General features: G+C 39.8%; 1 protein-coding gene across 1 annotated transcript; it reads right to left on the reverse strand.

Moving 5' to 3' along the window:
* Window positions 1-2,853: 2,853 nt before the first annotated feature.
* Window positions 2,854-14,342, reverse strand: LSMEM1 (leucine rich single-pass membrane protein 1). Its single transcript, XM_009203711.3, has 4 exons — window positions 12,374-14,342; window positions 8,750-8,881; window positions 6,704-6,832; window positions 2,854-3,950 (listed from the first exon to the last, which is right to left on the reverse strand). The coding sequence occupies exons 2-4, from the start codon at window positions 8,874-8,876 to the stop codon at window positions 3,820-3,822; spliced, it is 387 nt and encodes a 128-aa protein (XP_009201975.1). The 5' UTR covers window positions 8,877-8,881; window positions 12,374-14,342; the 3' UTR covers window positions 2,854-3,819.
* Between the last annotated feature and the right edge of the window lie 1,597 nt (window positions 14,343-15,939).

Genomic DNA, 15,939 nt, shown 5'->3' on the forward strand with positions numbered 1-15,939 from the left:
ACATGATCAAGGCCACACTGTTACTCGTGCATAGAACCAGAATCAGAACCCAAGCTTACTCTGAATCCATTATCAGTCCAGCCACCCAAACTGAGCACCAGAATCATCACAGCAGCATTTCATAACAGGAATTTCTAGTCCCACCCCATGCCTGCTAAGTCAGAATAGCCGAGGTCACGGTCCGAGAATCAGGGTTTTTCCAGCCTCTCAAGTGATACTCGGATGGGCACACTGAGGAACGGCTATTTCTGATTCATGATTACAGATCATTACTGGTTGCCTGTACATGGCTTATTTGCACGACCAGATCGGAAGCCTCTTTGAAGGGACCATGCCTTCACCGCCTCTGAGACCCCTTGTAGTATCCAGCACAGGACAGCACAGCACAGCCCCACTGCTGGGCACAGTGTACATGCCTAGTACCCATTTATTAGATGGATTTTTGTTCTGTGTTGTTTTTTCATTGCTTTTTAAAAAATCATTTTCATCCTCATAAAAAGTAGAATTACATTTCAGTAATGTTTTCCCTATGTGAAAAAAAATAATTACTGAGAAATCTTCATCTTCACCAAATAAGTGGCTGCATGAATTCCAATAAGAACATTTTTATTTTTCTTTAAAAGAAAATACACTGCCTGACCACAGTTCTAAGGCTCTCTCTTCTTTTCATAGCTTCCTGGGGGCAAACTCATTCACAGAGGGGATAGATTACCAGTCTTTTCTGATGATTGATCTCTTTTGCTTATCCTTCTCTCCTGAATATAAATAGGGTCATTATGTTAAGCTGGAATAAAATTATTTTTATGCCCTGACTCAAGGAGAACTTGTTTCCATTAATTTTTTTTCTAAGCAATAAAAATTTGTTATAAGATGATGGTTTGCACAATATATTCCAAGATACCTCAGTTAGTCCAAATGACGTGCGCACCAAGATTCTTCCCTTTTCCCCAGGCTATTTTTACCAAGAACAAAACAGTTGTTTTGTGTTATTTTCATATCTCCTTGTTGCTTTGTTCTTGCTTTGGAATTGGTGCTCATTGACAGAGTCCTGGCCAGATGACCCTGGTCTATTCCTGAGTGATAAGTACCCTGTATCCCTTAGGTTGCAGCTCAGTGGCCTTACTAGAAGCCAGGGCCTCATAGTTCCGGGTAGCTCCAAGACCCAACAGCCTCCATGTGTCACAGCAGCGTGTGGTATGCAGAGCTGGGCCAGAACCTATAGGTGGTTACCAAGACAGAACAATTTGTGGGGCTATAAGAAGATTCTTCCAGGGTCCTCATGGCAGAATACAAAGTACACAGCATTGGACCTAGAGTCAAAAGATATATGTGATCCTCCCATAATGGCTAGCAACATCAGGAAGGGCGTGCAGATAAAATCTGTTAGTAGAACAATCATCTCTCTCTCAGCCTTTTGTGAACACAGCCAAAGTCCAAAGAATAGTGCAAAACTCTGTTATCTTTTCCTATCAGGACATGTCTTGGTTCAGCTGTCCCTTCTATTCCTTTTGCTTCTCCTGGGCCTTACCTTTAGTGTCCCACTCCCTCCTCCCAGTGCACCCTGTGGGTCAAGCCCTTAGCCCAGGGCAGACAGACAGGTTCCTGGCTCCAGCGCAGGTAGGTGAATGTGGATCTTTATGTTCTTCAGACTAGATCATTTGGAAAACAACAAACCCTCCTGCTTATACTCATCACCTGTTATACCGTAACTTAACGAGTGATTTTGCTAAAAGACTCTCACACCATCATCCGTGGTCAGAAGAGATCAGGGTGGCTATCATCTTAAACCATGCCACAAAAACAATTTTTGGTCCTTAGTCTCACCAATAGAGGTTTAAATGTAGCTGGTTATTTCCACTACACCACACCTACTACTTTTAACAATATCATTATAATAACAACTAACATTTATTGAGTTAGTCCTTTATATTTTTAAGTCCTTTATATGTATAACCTTTTTAAAGCCTCATAATACTATGAAATCGATTATCTAATTATTCTATTTTACTGAAAACAAAAAATTAAGTTAATTTCACCAAAGTCACAATAAGTGGTGGCACCAGGATTCAAACCAGGATGTTGGATCCCCAAACCCATGTTCTTAACTGCTGTATTTAACTACCATAAGATTATCTGTAGCCAGCCAATACTTTTTAAACACGTTCAGTGGACACTGTTAATTTGTGAATTCAATACCCAGTACCGGGAGTTGTGGTGACTGACATCTTCCAGACTGTGAGGGTCGGAGACATCACCACACCTCTGTCTGTGCAATACAGGCAGGACAGTACAGATCAAAAAACATTGGCTCCAAAAAGAGGAATAAAATGACTTATCTGACACTATTTTATGTTGTAAAAACTATAAATTTCTCGGACTAAAGGTTATTACTGAGGATGAAATATATCCACTGTTTAGACAGAAAAGGGAGAAAAGTATAATAAAAGCATACAGAAAGGAAAGAAATAAGTGATTTTCTCAAAGAATTGTTGCATCAGATCATCAGTTTCTGAAACAACTTTACAACAAATCGTGATAACAATGATTTTTGCCATACTCTATCAATAGGTCAAAAAAGATTTTCCAGTAATTGCAAATTTCTCATTTTAACAATGTTCTGCATGATAGCTACCAATTTTAAGAAAAAGAGTATCAATACAAATGGTTTTTGAGTGCAAAACTGGATAAGCAAAATGTGTTTATTTCATTAACTATTTAGTGTTATAAAGTGAATGTTTAATGTCCTAGTAAACCCAAATGTTTTTGATCAACCCAAAATGATAAAATCATAATACATTCTTCATGACTGGTAAAATATTTTTATATTAAATAAAAGATTTTCTAAGACTCGTATGCTTTTTAAACTCATTTATTTCACACTGTATCTTATGTCATATGCTGTGTGTCTTACTTTCGTTGCTGGAACTAATGCAGGTTCCAAATATTCTAACTACATAATTTCCTAGCGTAATTTAGCGAAGGCCACAAACCTACCAGATTTCTTCCAAATCAATCAGCAGGGTACCAAAGGGGTTTTTTCATGAGAAGCAAAGTAAACGAAGCTTATATAATTACATATAACTGTCCATCTCCTTTCTTTATCCTGCACTCTTATGGAAGCTCCTCTAGAGTAGAGTGATTTGCACAGAGTAGGAGCTTAATAAACATTAGTTGAATTAATTAGGCTTTTCCTTTCAACCTCCAACCCTACATAACCAGATCCAATGCCATAACTACTGCTCATGTTTTCACCAGCAAACACTAGACAGCAACTAGCTCTGGGGCCCACCCATTGCTGTCCCTGGGGAAATAGAGTTAAATTCTAATCACCTGAGCAGAATCCATCTTATTGAAAAGAGTAATCACCTGGTTCCCTTCAACACATAAAACTCAATGAATTTCTCAGGCTTTCCCAGGCATCTGTAAAGGTGCATGAGATGTCATGAACTTCACTGACACAGTGAATTTGTTCTGGTAGCAAAGCTCCTTCGGTAAGAACCTGTATGTACGTAGTCAAGTTCTCTTGCCTTCTGTTGATTCTCCTCCCTGCTAGCCGCCCACCCTTAACCCCATTAAAGATGAAGTGTCCTACCATAAAAGGGGGCTGAGACAAGTTCACCCCTTTTTAGTTGCTATTCCCATACCCACTTGCCTTGGGGTTGATCCCATCTTGCTGCAGAAAGTGGGCCCCAGGGGTGGGTTCCCTGACCAGATCATCTGTTGCCTGAAGAAGTGCAGTTTCTCAGTTCCTAACCCTGTACACTCCCAGGAAAGTAAGAAGCTCAAGGTGTTAGCAGTTGCTCTCAGAAAATAATTTCTTTAGTTTTGTTCAGAGTCCAATTGGTTGAGTCGCTTTACAATCATATTGTTTATTCTCTTAAGATCATCTATGTCTTTTCCTTCAGCTGTTAGTCTTCTTGACACATCATCCATCTTGTTTCCAGTTTGAACTTCAAAACAGAAAACAGACTATGTTACATTGGTTTCCACTGTGTTCCACTGAAATTCATCAGAGCCCCACACTGGTGCTCAGCTGATGCTGAAAGACACTCTTGGCAAATCCCCTGTTCCCATATCCATGCATGCCAGAAGCCCAGGAGAGAAACCGGTGAAGACTGAAGTTGCCTAGCCAGTGAATTGTTTTTACAACCTCTTGGTGCCAGCCTAGGCTACCTTTGGCAACTTCACACCAATTATGGCTAAAAAAGACCTTGCTGTGAGCAACCAGAGGAAACTGTCGGCATATTTGATTATCCTCCCAGACGTGATTGCTGTGCTGCTTCATTTTGAGACCCATTCTCAGAAAAAGGTTTTCACTCCTTATTTGAGAAATTACATTCTTTGGGTTCCAGCCTATTTTGACCTAAGTCTGCTTGTTCTGAATTACCGGCCCAAAATGATTGTGTAATCATTCCCCCTCAGACCACCCATTAGAATGGAAAAACAATATTTTCCAAATACACAAGATCTTTGGAAATAAGATACAGAATGAAACACTTTGAGGTTGCTTATCAGAGTTAAATTTTCTAAGATGGCTAGAGGAAAGATTTAAGATAATAAACTTAATGTATCTAACACAGAGCAATTGTCCAGTAAAAAGATACTCTTCTTTATTCACCTGATCTTTCTGTTTCTCACTTAATATGACTTTGTCTTCAATAAAAAAACACTCAAGGCAAATATAAAATATGCTATTCATACAAGTGGAACATAGTGATGTTGATAAAGTACATAGTCTTTGATGTCAAGTGGAGTGTCCTTGAGCCCCAATTTGCCACTTATTAGCAACATGACCTTGGGCACATTAATAGATCTCTCTAAACCTCAGTTTCAGCATTCATAAAACCAAAATAATAATGGAATTGGCCGGGTGCGGTGGCTCACACCTGTAATCCCAGCACTTTGAGAGGCCAAGGCGGGAGGATCACCTGAAGTCAGGAGTTCGAGACCAGCCTGGCCAACATGGTAGAACCCCATCTCTACTAAAAATACAAAAATTAGCTGGGCATGGTGGCTCACACCTGTAGTCCCAGCTACTTGGGAGGCCGAGGCAGGAGAATCACTTGAACCTGGGAGATGGCATTGCAGTGAGCTGAGATGACACCACTGCACTCCAGCCTGGGCAACAGAGTAAGATTTCATCTTAAAATAATAATAATAATAATAATGGATTCTACACTACAGAGTTGTTACGAGGTTGTGAACAAAGAGGTATCAAGGGCTTAGCACAGTGTCTGGGACAGAGTAATGACTCAATATATAGCATTTAGTATTATTTCCCTCAATCTTGCTACTTATCTCACAGAAAAAAAGAATTTGGCGGGGTGGGGAGGTGTTTACATGTCTGTAGACATACCTAAAATTTCCTAATAGTTTAACTTGGTTATTACCCCCAGGCGGGTGTGGTAGAATGACATGGCCAGCATTAATTTATGTTGGAGTAACGGTTCAGAATACTAGCCCATGTGCTCTTTCTGGCATTGCTGGTTCAGTAGCCAAGCCTCCCCTAACTGATCATCAGATGCAAGTTTGCAACTATTGTAAAAATAGTTCTCATGTTAGCTTCTAAATACAAAAGGGCATCAGCCAGGTGCAAGAGAAGCAATTAAACATGACCCCTCCCTCCCAGTCCCTTTTTCTCCAGAGGCTAAAGACGTTCAAGCTGCAAGGAGGGAGGAGTCTTCAGGGGAGGAAATGGGATTGAAAGTGGTGAAAGGGTCATCATGAACTCTGCCCACCTGTCTCCTCTCATCGTCATCACCACCTCTGCCTCCTCTAATCCTGAATGAGATTAAATTAGAGCCCTCCCAAAAGCTATAAAGCACTCAGGGGTGGAAGAAATGACGGTGCAGTACACCCAGGCAAAAAGGTATCAAAGATGACACCTTCCCTTAGGCTCCATCTACTCTTAAGTCATCTGGAAGAGAATTAAAATAATTCCAGATGAGAGGGGAAACTTGTGGGCTCCGTGGGAAGAGGCAATGCTCAGAACGGGGCGACAGCACCACAGGTGGACAGCACCCCTCCCACATCCAAGGCAGAGAGGGTGGCGGCGCTGGAGGCTTGAAGGATCCTTGACTGAGAAGCTGAGGTGGGGAAGTCTGAGTCACCACTCAAGGTCACAACATGCATGGCCCAGGCCAGGAGCAGACAAAGCAGGTTATATTAGGAGCAGGTTGCCTGAACACGATCAAATTGGAAAGAAGCCACATTTATACATCTCCAACACTGTCTCTGGGGCCTCGTACAAGCCCTCAAGTGCTTCTCATTGATGTCTAGGATGATATGCAAGTGAGAAAACCTGGGAGCGAGTTCAGTTCAAAGCCTCAATGTGACTGTGAGTTATAGATCTGAATTTAGTGGAGAAATCTAGGCATTGGATAAAGTAAAGCTAGAATCAACCAGAATAAGTTGCCTTCCACTGGGCAGCTAGAGTCTCCAAGTGAGAAATTAAAGTGCTATAGAATTATTCAACATACACATTCATGGACTTCTGGCACTGTGGGCTTCTGCAGTGGGTTTGTGCCCAAGGGACCCTGTCCTCAGCCAGCAGGGTTCACTCGAGGCATTCCTTCTTCTTTCAATGTAAGCATTGACCACCAGGAAGCATTGACTGGAGGGTGCAAACTCTGCAGGACCAAAGTCAGCCAGCTATGAATAAATGCATACAAGCAATAAAAAAGAAACCTGTGGTGGTACTTACCTATTAGAAATATCACGAAAAAAACCAGTGCCAGGCTGACAATCAGCACAATTAGCAGCCCCACAAAAAACAGACTCCGGCTTCCATTTCCTGAGTTTGTGCCAAGGACTGGGATTTTGTCCTCTAGAGCTAATACGAAACAAACAAAAAACAAGGACAAAAACTGCTCAGCATACAACTTGTCAGCAGAACTGAACAGTAGCCCACTGTTAGACCATGAGTAATGGATACACCCAGTTTCTCTCTGACAAGCCTAGAAAGTGACTTCTGTTTTAGGAATGTCTTTGGGCAGAAAGAAATCTGTGAATTATTTACCTTCTTCTCTATTGGTATTCAAGGAATAAGCAGGGTTAAGCTATCTCCTTAGACCTGTTTGGAAAGTTCTTTGAAGGCTGTCTTAACGCTGAAATAGCAGAACATGAATTTTTGTGTGTGGGGGGAGGGAATATAGAAGTTAAAGGCTAAGAGTGATAGAAATTCTATTACCCTTTCCCAAAGTAACCCAGGAGTAAAACAGAACTGGGTGTGGGACACCTATGCCGGGTGGAAGACTCAATTGAATGCTCTGGGATATCTCCCTGGAAACTTCTTTTATTATAGGAATAATCAGTTAAGCCTACATCCATTTAAACAAAAACGGCCCTGACCTATTTTGGTTTCTTTTTTTTTTTTTTTTAATTTTATTTATTTATTTATTCATTTTTATTATACTTTAAGTTCTAGGGTACATGTGCACAATGTGCAGGTTTGTTACATATGTATACATGTACCATGTTGGTGTGCTGCCCCCATTAACTCATGATTTACATTAGGTATATCTCCTAATGCTATCCCCCCACCCCCCCAACAATAGGACCCGGTGTGTGATGTTCCCCTTCCTGTGTCCAAGTGATCTTATTGTTCTCTTAAAGCTGTCTTCTGGATGGATATGCCCTGGAAGCAAGGTTCTTTTAAATGCTTTGCAGTTGAACTGAGAATGCAGTTACATTTTATCAACAGCTGGTTCACTCAAACCAAGAATTGTCTGCATTTTATCACTGTTTTTGCAAGGTCTGCTTGCCTAATAACACCCAGATTAAACTGAATAAGCAACACAGAAACCTGGGGCAGTGGAGATCATCGGATTACTTTTTGCATACTCTCCTACGTTGAATTGGTCCCACTCACTGTGCCACGTGATTATGGACAGATGGGTGGCTTATGTCCCATGCCTTGTAAGTATATCCTATGCCATACCCTTCAGTTACTTTTGCTTCCTAATCAAAGCAACAGTGTAGGCTGATGCCCAAACTTCTACTTCTATTGAGACTGACTGCAATAAACAGTTGAAAATTTGAACTTATTAAAATGAAGAAAAAAGGAGAAATTTAGAAAGGATTTAGACAGGAAATGATAGATATAACATTGGGACAATAAGTTTAGAGTGTATATGAAACAAATGGCAAGTGAGCAATTAACACTGGTGTTTGAATGTCAGCATTTAAGCTAGAAAAGATGGCGCTCAGAGTGATCTGACAGAGCTCATTTATAATATTTAGGAGGCAAGATACACATTTAATATTTAGCAGATGTTATTTTGCTTCCCCCACCCCCTTTTTCCAACCCTTAATTGCGCAAGTTGTAATTTGTAAGTAGAAAATGCTCTGGATTGCGTATTCTCTTGGCAAATCTGCTATAAAACAACACTCTTGTGGGAAGCGGTCCCCATCGGTAACCGAGCCATGGTCACTGGGAGACGGATGAGCGAGCCTCCAGGAGTCCAGCTTTGCAGGCTCCACCCCTTTCCAGAGATCTGAGGCCCCAGGATCTCAGAATATTTGAAGTCAAGAGTTCAAATCTTGTGTTGGAGCCAAGAAAGCCCATAATCCTGTCAAGTGTTCAGAAAACAGAGGCAAAACTTCCCTAACAGCAAATAACATTTCCAGTGCCAACCTCTTCCTAATGCCCACTCCACCCCCACCACATCCACACATCCAGTCAGCAGTGGCTATTTTTAGGTAGCCTAGAAGCTAGGAAGGGCCGCTCTGTCTTCCCCAGCACACATACGGAACAGATGCTGCGATCCGGCTGGACAGAGGTTTAATTTGTTTAAGTCATTTATGGAATCCACCACATAAAGCTTTCCATCTTCCTGAATGCCACAAGAACCAGTGTCCTGGGAAGAATGAGTCATTGTCCCTGGAAGAAAACACTGACGTTAAAAACAAGAGGTTGGGCTTGTGAACTCAACTTCACAAGAAGCACAGCCATCAGGAAGCCATACGGGCCTATGAAGAACTACCCACAAATACTATTTTCAGCTAAGGGTCTAGAGAACTTGGCTTATCTGGAAAAAAAAATATTTCCTTCTGTGGACCACTTTGTAATCGTTCTTTTTGCTTTGCTTGCCAGGAAGCTCACAGTCAAACGTGTGGCCCAATTTTAAGAATTGTACATCTGTGTACACCCTGCTTCTCTGCAAACTCTCTTTTCTCCTCCTCAGATTTCTCAGTTCTGCCTATACTTTCCCTGGATCTGTTTTTTGTTTTGTAACTGATTTTTAAATTTTTCTCTTTTATTACATTGTTCATATTCTGGTGAGATGCCTCAAATCCCCTTTGTGCAAGAAGACTAGGTACACAAAATTAAGCTAGTCAGCAGTGGCCATAAAACATTCTGAAAGAAGAGAATATTACCATGAACCATTCTAATTGCAGGAGGCTTTAATAGAAAATTGCAATTTTTATAGCCTTCCTCCATATGGCATATAAGTCCTTCCCTTCACACATTTCCTTTAGCCATAAGATGCTGACTATGAGTCCCCAGGACAACAATCTTAGCAAACTTAGATGCTATAGAGAGAAATCCTGCTAGACTTCAGGACCTCCAAGATCTCTTCCACCTGGGTTTCCCTTAGACTGAGGTCACTTATGTAATAAATAGCTTGAGGTTTATTAAATATTAAAAGTAATATTCTTTAATGACAGCACAACTGCAAGCAACACTGAAAAGCCTGGTGAGTTTAAAAGGTTTACGTGGAGATGTATCTCTAGCACAACAGAGAACTTGTGGCCATTTAATTACGTGAAAAGAAGGCTCTAGGAAGACAAATTTCAATTACTATAAAAGCTTTTCCTTTCATGGTTATTGAGTCTAATCATGATAGAGGACTTTTCAATCTAGAAATGGTGTTAGATGTGCTTTAGCCCCCATCCTTTCCGCAAATGAGGAAATGGAAGCTCGGCGAGGTGAATGCCCAGGATCACACATTTGCCTGGTAGCAGAGCTGGAATCAGGCCTTCTGTTCAGCGTTCACTAAGTCTTGCTTTGCGCTACTTTTCTTTTCTATATCCCTTCCTAATCCTGCCTCAAGACTCAGCTCAAACATCACTTCCCCTAAGAAGACAGAACAAACCTGTCTTTCCTTTTGCCTTTGTTGGATTCTTTACATTCTTCTATCAGAACATCTATAGTATTTTATTGCACTTATTTGCTCACATCTTTGATGTCCCCGGATAGACTGAAAACTCCTTAGAGTAGGGACCAATCCTATTCTTCAAATTCCCAGTGCCAGGTTTAGAAGTTGGTGACTTACGTTAAGATGGAACACCTGAAATGTTTATTTAGGATTTAAATCTCACCATTTTCAAAAGAATTGGAGGCAGTTAATAATAAGTACATGAACAGAAATAAGATTGAGGATAAAAATCCTCATGTAATGTCTATCTGGACTCTATAAAGTCAACGCGATAAATATGGTGCCTGTGCATATTTGACAACACACTGTGTACTTCCTGTTATTGCAAAAATTTCCTTTAAAACTCAACTACAGAATGAAGAGAAATATAGAGTTGGGAGAAACCAAATTCAGAAAAAAATTTAAAAAGTATACACCTAAAGAAGATATGGGGGAAAAAGTATCAGACATTTACTGAGCAACTTAAACTATAGTCTAAAATATTTAAAAAACAAACAAACAAACAAACAAAAAACCCCAGCAGTTTCCCAGTAATACCTAAAACTACTGGTACTTGTGAAAAATATGCTACCAGAACCTTAGCTAAGAAAGTGAGCTCAAAAAGTCGTGGACTAAAATATTTTTTAGAGTTAAAGCTAAAAAAGTATGTTTCACTTATCCTGAAATTTTAATTAATCAGAACAAACAATTCCCTGAGTTGTTTTCAGATAAGATACTACCGTAGCACTTTATTGATATTACTGAATTCCAAATATACTTCATAGAGCATTCCTATGACTTGATAAGACAATTTTAAAAAATTAAAAAGCAGCAGCAAATAGAGTAAAAAGGCCTTAGAATCTTATCCTTTTGCAGATAAATCCAAGGCCCCAAAATATTCGCTCACGCATAGTCACAGATTTTAAAACAATTCTTTTAGATGTGTTTTATATTTTATCATTTATTTATACTAATATTTGACGAAACAGTAATATTTGACCAGGAAAAAAAGTTTTATGTGCCACATCACAGGACCATTGTTCCACACACAGCTTCTATTTTAGGTGTGGTAACTGAAGCATGGTTCATTTTTGGATCTCTGACTTAATAGCCTTGAGCCTTAGCTTCCCCTTCAGGAATGTATCTGCTGTTGCTTAAGTTTCATACTGAGGCTTAATTAATGTTTACAAAATAGAGACCTAGCTAAAAAATCACAGCCACAAAAACTGACTTTAAGAGTACAGCTAATAAAATCTCCAAATTACTGGCCTTGCTATCTACTCAAAAGGTGACTCCAAAAAAACTAAGACAGCAACCTAGTGAGCCATGATGTGCTCTGAAAGAAAATGTCTTCTTTAGAGTGAAGTCACAATGTAAATATATGCTATTCCAATATTTTTTTTTTAATGAACTGCAACATGCAAGTGAAAAAATAAAGAACTAGCACAGAAAACTGAGCTGGGTGCTGTTCCAGGGCTCCAAGCGCCTGCAGATGACTTGCAAATGACTCATGAGTCTGCTAGTAAATGGATACAAGGTCACATGGCCCTAAAACCAGACCCCACAGCTGTTTGACACCCAGTAGTTGCTATCTTTGGCATCTCCAAATGAGGGCATCTAGGAACAACCAGCAAGCCTGGAGAAGCCAGTGTTACTAGCTATTCTTCATCACACTAACTTGACCCTCCTTTTCAACTCCAGTGTGCAAATTTCTTATTCACCAAGATTGGCTAAAGCAGAATCCCTTTAACAGAACCCTTTCTTATACCTTGACTGGAAACATGTAAGTAATTTCATTTTCCTCTGGTTTAGATCACTGCTAACAGTTGATTTTTTTGTCATTTAAGAATTATTTTGCTATTTACAAATAAATATTCCGACAAATAAAGATAATTGTCTATGAAAAATTGCCTTGTGCTTTATTTTTTTAACCACAGGTGCTTGGTATCAAACCATAGAAATAACTCACACCAGTATTGCTTGACACAAAATCAGAATAGTTATAATAGGGCATAATTCAAAGCTAATAAGCAGTTTTATTGAATAAGTCATGGTAATTTGTTCTTTAATTTCATTTCCAAGTCAATGCCTCTTCATGTTCAGGAAGTAATTTTTAAAATCAAGTCTAAATCATTTCTATCAAAATTGAAAAACACAGCACATGCAACAAAAACTTCCCAGACTCAATAATACTAATTCAGTCTCAGTAGAGTAATAGCATGCAAGTTACTTACAAAAATGTGAGCTTTGACTGCTAGGTTACCAGAAAAACAAAACAAACAAACAAAAACTAATTGTTCAGAAGCAACTACACCAAAACGTTTCTACAAATTCTGTAGTTCTCTCTTTGCCTTTCTTCAGCATACAGGTGCTCCTATGAGGCCCATAAGCCCCAGTATGAAACTGTTGGTCTATATTTAGTCTTAATTTAGCCAAGCAGTGTAAGATTCCAAATCCTGACTTTTTTCATAATGTCTAAGGTTTTTAGTAAACATATTACTAAAACTATGCTTTAAAAAGAAAACAACAAAAAAACACCATGTCCTGATTTAGTTGGTAACTGATGAGGTTTTTATTGGATTGAAGTTACGGTCCTTATTTGGCTGAAGCAACTGTGTAAGCTGACACCACCTTTCCAGCACTCCTGCCATGGTATGTTTCCATATATAAATATCCTGTAGCAGGCAGAAGCTGCCACTATGATGACTGACTTGCAAACACTCCAGACAAACCAGAGAACTGCAATAAACAGGGACAGAATATGATTATGACATCATAACAAGGATGATGGCAGGTCAGAGGCCTAGTGCTTCCAGTAGCTACAAAAAGCGATTGTGAGTGGGAGATTTCATGGCTACAGACCCACCGCAGGTGAAGGAAGCACTCCATCTCATCAGCCGCCTTTCCTTTACAAAGGCTTTATTCTGTGAGTGTTTGCACATCCTCCCTTCTCAGGAATATCAGCCTTCCATTTATGTGGTTCCCTCACATACATGCCAAGGAGCTTCTGCCCTCTGCTGTACATAAAAGATGCTACAGTGATGAGGAGACCAACTATCCCAGCAGGATACTAACGGTGAGGTTGTACACAGCTGTGCAATCCTTTATCATCCTCACTTCCATTGCCATGGCTTGATGGACATTATTCATCTTTGAAACATTTTTCATGTCAGTGAGAAAATGTGTTCCACAAAATTTTCTTTGAGTTGGAGTCTTGCTCTGTCACCCGGAGTGCAGGGGCATGATCCCAGCTTACTGCAACCTCTGCCTCTGGATGCTCCTGCCTCAGCCTCCTGAGTAGCTGGGATTACAGGCATGTGCCACCGTGCCCGGCTAATTTTTTTAATTTTTAGTAGAGATGGGGTTTCACCGTGTTGGTCAGGCTAGTCTTGAACTCCTGACTTCAAGTGATCCACCCACCTCAGCCTCCCAAAGTGCTGGGATTACAAGCGTGAGCCACCACGCTCAGTCCAAAATTTTCTTTACACCTATATCCCATACAGACTTCACTCTGCTTTGGGGGAAGAGGAATGTCATTTTTTTTTCCCCTTCACACTACCTAGTCTAAGAGGGAATGTCATTTTCTCAAGCCTCATCTGTACCCAAAGACCAATTCTTGGACGAAGACAATATAACTAGTAACTTTTCTCAGAAACATATTATACGTTAAAAAGCTATGTCATATTTCTCTGAATAATGAAAATGTTCATGTTAGCTCTTACCATGCTGATTTTAAGAAATCTCCCAACTACCTGATCTGCCTTAAGCCATCTATCCTTCGAAGATACAATAGAAGTAACCACCTCATTTTGGGGCATTTACTACTTTTCCTCTCTCCTATAATCTTCTAACTTTGTGGAATATTAACCTCCCCTGAAGGGGGAAGAACATGGAGACTAAGGAATTTAACTGTTGAGGGATACACTGATTGTAAGTGGCAGAGATGAGATGTAAACCCAAACCTCGCATTCAAGTTTGAATTCAACTATACACCAGTGAGGGGGATAAGACTGCCTCTAGACCAGTTAGACTTCTGGAGAGCCACTTAAGAACAAAGCAAGACAACCTACTTCATTTTAACTATAATGTACCTGCAAGGCCACCTTTAAGAAGAGTTTTGGGGCCAAGCACGGTGACTCACACCTGTAATCCCAGAACTTCGGGAGGCTGAGACAGGCAGATTACCTGAGGTCGGGAGTTAGAGACCAGCCTGACCAACATGGAGAAACCCTGTCTCTACTAAAAATACAAAATTAGCTGGGTTTGGTGGCACTTGCCTGTAATCCCAGCTACTCAGGAGGCTGAGGCAGATCATACCATTGGACTCCAGCCTGGGCAACAAGAATGAAACTTCATCTCAAAAAAAAAAGTTTTGGGTCACAAAAAGAAATATTCTCACATGAAGTGTCTAGTCTAGGGACATTCTCAAGCATTTGCTTTTTCTTTCATATATTACATCTCAGATATCTAAATTCACTCCCAGGAAATTTAGTACCCATCAAAGAGGAGTCACAGACAATGAATATTTCAAAATGCTTGAGCCTCAAAATAACGAAAGTAGACAAAATTAATCAAGAATCAAGCAACGAACAACTAGTCTATCACACAGCATTTTTCTACTTTCAAAAAAACACAAGCATTCTTACACACTGAACACCCAGCCATCCTTGTCTAGCAGTTACAAGTTTCATAAAGTCACCTGCATATAAACTCAACATGCAAATGAACACTCTATACCTTCTTCCTCCCAAAAGCCCAGTAAAAAAGCAGGAGTACAAATTACAAACCAGAAAAATTAAAATAGGAAGAAACAATACGGAAGAGCTCAACAAATGTATTGAACATGGTAAGAAGAGTGGTATCTGCCTTAGCAGGGCTATCACGGATGAGTGGCAGTGGGACTGACTCTGCAGAATTCAGGGAGGCCTAGGATTTAGAGGCAAGAGTGAAGCGTGGAGCTACACAGAGACAAGTAATTTAATGCTAGCCAAAAATAAAATGCAGTACAAATTGGAAAACTGTCTTAGACAAATATCCCAGACCAGAAAAAAAAAAAAAATACAGCCCAACATTCAATTTGGGAGCTCCACTATGTCATAGTGTTCCAGAACAAAGAAAATGAGGAAGGGGAGAGATCAAGAACTTAATATTTTCCAGGTTGCCAAACCCATCAAAGAACAGTATCATGCAATTTTAGAACACGAGAAACAAAGAGATTCTGAGAAAACAAAGAAACAAAAATAAAAACTGCATCAGATGTCTCAAGATTTTGCAAATTAGAATAGAGCAATGCCTTCAAAATTCTGAATTTGATTACACTTGTCAAAATTTTCAAAAATTCCAAATTTGCTTTTCCACCTAGAATTTCTTATTCCATGCAAACCATCTTTCAGAAATATGAAGTCACTAAATAACTGACTGATCTCTCACGCACTCATTCCCAAGTAACTACTGAAAGAAGTGTTCCATGTTAACAAAGAAGTAAATTAAGACACGGGATCCAGAAAATGAGGGATCCAATTCAAGAGAAAGAAAAACAAATCCTCACGATAGTGCTGTCTCCGGAAAACTGCTGTACAACTGGATGAGAGAAATTAGTCTAGATTGAAACAAGTACAGAATCAAGAAAAGTTGTAACAAATTTATTTGGGACTGTTTGGGAAGAATCAATGATATGCATAAAAAGCCAAAAAATAAGACAACTCCAAGACAAAATGTATGAGAATGAAAATGTAAGCACATTAAACTAGTTATGAGTGAACATACAAGTATGATCACAGTTATGCAAGCAAGTACATGA

Source organism: Papio anubis, chromosome 4, assembly GCF_008728515.1.
Source record: "Papio anubis isolate 15944 chromosome 4, Panubis1.0, whole genome shotgun sequence".
In the NCBI taxonomy this organism is placed as follows: Eukaryota; Metazoa; Chordata; class Mammalia; order Primates; family Cercopithecidae; genus Papio; species Papio anubis.